Source organism: Mizuhopecten yessoensis, unplaced genomic scaffold (assembly GCF_002113885.1).
Source record: "Mizuhopecten yessoensis strain PY_sf001 unplaced genomic scaffold, ASM211388v2 scaffold10591, whole genome shotgun sequence".
NCBI classification, from domain to species: domain Eukaryota; kingdom Metazoa; phylum Mollusca; class Bivalvia; order Pectinida; family Pectinidae; genus Mizuhopecten; species Mizuhopecten yessoensis.
Window position 1 is genome coordinate 1444726 of NW_018408623.1, and position 4807 is coordinate 1449532.

A 4807-nucleotide genomic window follows, 5' to 3' on the forward strand; every position below is an offset into this window, starting at 1 on the left:
CTATACTTTGTGGTACTGTCCTGAAGTGTCTATACTTTGTGGTACTGTCCTTAAGTTCCTATACTTTGTGGTACTGTCACTGAATTTGGGGTTTTCTGGAGCCTCTCAAGCTTCATGTGTAATTGTAAAACCTTTCTTCTGGAGGAATAACTGATTATACAATCCAGATCATACATTTTGGTAAGGGTCTGACTACAAGCAAGAAAATACCTTAGGGAAATATTTTGCTATAAAGGTATATTTTATTTGGGTTCCTTCTATAAAATCTGATCTTATCAGGGATTTATCTGGAATATTTTTTTTTAATTATACTCTTTGACTAAATTGCAAGTGATTATTTACAAAATTAGAACAATTTCTAATTTTCAAAATATTGATAAATGTGCGTTGAATAATATGATAAAAGAGTTCATCACTGAAATGTTAGAGGCCATTACTATGTGTAATATCATTCCCAGCCTGTGACAGGACAAAGAAATATTTGAAAAAGAGGAATTAATATGATATGAAAGTAGGTCATGATCTGTTTCTGTTAGAAATCAATGAATATGTTCTTTGTACAGCGAACTCTTTTTCATCAGTAAGTTTTCATGCAGCAGGTTGTCCTCTTGATAACAAGTAACAAGGATATTTCATGGCTCTCACATGTAATAAAACATATCTATATATTGTCTATTGTGACACATGGTGGTTAGATGGCAGCTGGGGGACTCCATTTGACCTCTGTCTAACAATAACATCCGACCTTTAATGTGAGGTGCAGTTTAATTGAAGCCAAGATATATTGATTAGAAGAATGATATTGAGTGTACACATTACAAATTACCTCCCCTGTCGAAAGACCAGCGTCAGAATCGAAAAAAGTTTCAAGGTTGATTACTGCAAAAGATGTTTGGAGTGGCCTCGATGTTTAAACCTTATGTCTGTTTGTACTGCGTTACATTAGTATATTACACAATATAACACATAAAATTGTAAAACAGGAGCATACAGCGGTAACGATACAAACGGGTGGGGTAGCAAAGGCATGCCTGTGTTGGATAAACTCCAATTCCTTTTCTGACGTACTACAATGTAACTTAATCATAAAATCATTGCGTCTATATGAAACTATACACTGGTAAAAGCAATCATACCTCGGTTCAGATCATGTGTCAGTGCTTTATGTGATGCTATTTGTAAATAGGATGATGGAGAAGTTTTCTATCTATGTGTTTGTCGATGATTGTTCCTTATTTGCGTCAGATTGTAATAAATATGCCATACCTGTATTTCTCAAAAAGAACTTATTTCATTATCAGGGGTTTTGTATACTTATTTATAAGTTCCATTCCTTTATGAGAAATTACACAAATTCAGCTGGAGAACTAGTGTATGGCTTTGCTAATCGTTGAATCCCCCTTGAAAGTATTAGGTATAATGCAATTACTGTAATATGATTATATAAGTATTGCACTTTTACAGGACTTATGAATACGTAACAGATTTCTTTTGTGAGAATCTAATGATTCTAAGCAAACATATGAGAATGAATTATTTTCTTTGAGAAACAAAAATTATCATAAATATGACTGACAAAATTTGGAGATTCTGTTGATAGAAAGGAATAAGTAATGATTGAATCGTTGAAAGTCTGTACTTGATGAGCCTGAAGATAAAAGTTCCAACTGCTGTGGAAAATGTTGGAGACTGAAGCAAGCATAAAAAAAAATGGTATTGATAATGTCTTCAGGTTCATGTCAATTACATGTTATTTCGGAGCATTAGATGAAAAGCAAGACATATGAAGAAAAAGGTTTCCTACAAATTTCCCAAACAAGAGTTTTCATTACTTATAAGTACTATGTAATTCACTTATGATGAAGTATAGATATGAACAGTTAAAATGAATGTTTGTTTTAAAGTTTGCCTTGTTACTCCATTGTAGGTCAGCTGCCCCAATTCATGGCTTCATGATCCTGAATCGCCTGGGCCTCAAGAATCTCATTGAACCAATCAGCAAGGAGCTAGAGTTTCAGCAGCAGGACCCATTCCTCCTCTACAGGAATGCTAAAGGTGAGAGTGGCCATATGTGTGTGATGGTGGTGGGTAAGGTGGGTGTGGTGGTAAGGTGAGAGTGGCCATGTGTGTGTGATGGTGGTGATAAGGTGGGTGTGGTGGTAAGATGGGTGTGGTGGTAAGGTGGGTGTGGTGGTAAGGTGAGAGTGGCCATGTGTGTGTGATGGTGGTGGTAAGGTGGGTGTGGTGGTAAGATGGGTGTGGTGGTAAGGTGGGTGTGGTGGTAAGGTGAGAGTGGCCATGTGTGTGTGATGGTGGTGGTAAGGTGGGTGTGGTGGTAAGATGGGTGTGGTGGTAAGGTGGGTGTGGTGGTAAGGTGAGAGTGGCCATGTGTGTGTGATGGTGGTGGTAAGGTGGGTGTGGTGGTAAGGTGGGTGTGGTGGTAAGGTGAGAGTGGCCATGTGTGTGTGATGGTGGTGATAAGGTGGGTGTGGTGGTAAGGTGGGTGTGGTGGTAAGGTGAGAGTGGCCATGTGTGTGTGATGGTGGTGATAAGGTGGGTGTGGTGGTAAGGTGAGTGTGGTGGTAAGGTGGGTGTGGTGGTAAGGTGAGTGTGGTGGTAAGGTGAGTGTGGTGGTAAGGTGGCTGTGGTGGTAAGGTGGCTGTGGTGGTAAGGTGGATGTGGTGGTAAGGTGGGTGTGGTGGTAAGGTGAGTGTGGTGGTAAGTTGGGTGTGGTGGTAATGTGGATGTGGTAACAGGAAGGGCTGTTTTAGTTTGATGTGGCAACAGGAAGGGCTGTCTTAGGTGGGTGTGGTGGTAAGGTGGGTGTGGCAACAGGAAGGGCTGTCTTAGGGGGGTGTGGTGGTAAGGTGGGTGTGGCAACAGGAAGGGCTGTCTTAGGTGGGTGTGGTGGTAAGGTGGGTGTGGCAACAGGAAGGGCTGTCTTAGGTGGGTTTGGTGGTAAGTGGGTGTGGCAACAGAAAGGACTGTCTTAGGTGGGTGTGGTGGTAAGTGGGTGTGGCAACAGGAAGAGCTGTCATAGGTGGGTGTGGTGGTAAGTGGGTGTGGCAACTGGAAGGGTTGTCTTAGGTCGGTGTGGTGGTAAGTGGGTGTGGCAACAGGAAGGGCTGTCTTAGGTGGGTGTGGTGGTAAGGTGGGTGTGGCAACAGGAAGGGCTGTCTTAGGTGGGTGTGGTGGTAAGGTGGATGTGGTGGTAAGGTGGGTGTGGCAATAGAAAGGGCCATCTAAGATAGGTTTTGTGGTAAGTTGGGTAGGGAACAGGAAGGGCCATCTAAGGTGGGTGTGGTTGGTGGTTAAATGGGTTTGGCAGCAATAGGGGCTGTCTTAGGTGGGTGTGACAACAGGGAGGGCTGTTTAAGGTGTGTTTGACAGCAAGAAGAGCTGTCTAAAGTGGGTGCAGCAGCAGGAAGGGCTATTTGAGTTGGGTGTGATGGCAGGAAGGGCTATCTGAGGTGGGTGTGATGGCAGGAAGGGCTATCTGAGGTGGGTGTGATGGCAGGGAGGGCTATCTGAGGGGGGGGTGATGGCAGGAAGGGCTATCTGAGGTGGGTGTGATGGCAGGAAGGGCTATCTGAGGTGGGTGTGATTGTAAGGTTTGTGTGTTTACAGGAAGGGCCAATCAAGGTGGGTGTGGCAGCATGAAGGGGCTGTTTTGAGCTATATTTAGTAAATATGATGGGAGTACAATATAACTTGGGCATGAGCACAGTCAGTTGGATAAGGAGATGTTGTCTTTAATTTTTAATATGAGGGAAGCTGTCTCTCTTGTCAATCGAAGCCATCGGTAGCCAAAAATGGGTGTGGTCATGAAGGCATTTTTTATAATTGAATGTACATGTATGTTTTATGCAAGACATGACAAATTTCATAATGTGTGATATGATCACTAAATGGTTCAAGTTCTAGAGAATATTTTGTAGTGTTTATAGCAGATGTAGTGAGATTTGATTGAAATTGACTTTGTATATAACACGTATCAGGTGTAGGCGTGTTCAAAGTTTGATGAGATATAGTGTGTGGCACCACTGAGAAGAACCACACAATCCTGTCTACTAGTATCTATTGAGTAGTCTGGGTGGCACATTGTCTTGTGGTAGAATGTACACACTTATTATGGCATATGGGCCATGACCAGTAAACTGAGCCTACACGCCTTTCTTCATTCACGGGAATTATTTTGGTGAGACATAGGATGATGCAGCACCAACTGATCTTTCTTAAATAATGTAAGACAGTTTAACCAGCCTTACAGGTACAAGTGTAGCAATTATAGATAGGCGAGAGAAACAGGCTGTACATGTCACAGCTATGGCTGTAAAGCTGTGAGCTGTGTGACATGTACTGTCTACCTGTGCTGACTGTAACACTGCTTTATTTATCTGACTCCTTGATAAAGTCTGCTCCTGTAACCCAAATACTTCTCAAACAAAGGCCAAAGGTAATGTTCATTAATGACATGAAATATTCATCTCAAAAACATCGCAACAACATGTTGTAAAATCTGTACAAGTCTCACCGGAGTTACAGTTACATCGTGTTCTAAGCTCACCTGGCTCCAAGTGCCTGTGAGCTTATGTGATGTTGCAGTGTCTGTCTTCCATCCATCTGTCCATCAACTTTTTAGGTCACCTGAGACAAAGTCTCAAGTGACCTATTGCGATCGCCTTTTGTCCGTCGTCGTCCGTCGTGCGTCCGTAAACAATTTACATTTTCGACTTCTTCTCCAAAACCCCTGAACCAATTTCAATGAAATTTTGCAGGGACCTTCCATGGACAAAGGTCAACAAAA

At 42.3% G+C, this 4807-nt stretch overlaps 1 protein-coding gene across 3 annotated transcripts in view; it reads left to right on the plus strand.

Annotated features, from left to right (window-relative positions):
- Nucleotides 1-4807, plus strand: part of LOC110461244 (mRNA-decapping enzyme 1B-like) — a 132411-nt gene that overhangs the window by 87152 nt on the left and 40452 nt on the right. For all 3 annotated transcript variants that reach the window (XM_021514640.1, XM_021514642.1, XM_021514643.1), the window contains one exon: nt 1928-2055. In XM_021514640.1, the coding sequence (XP_021370315.1) occupies nt 1928-2055 (128 nt within the window). The remainder of the gene's footprint in view (nt 1-1927; nt 2056-4807) is intronic.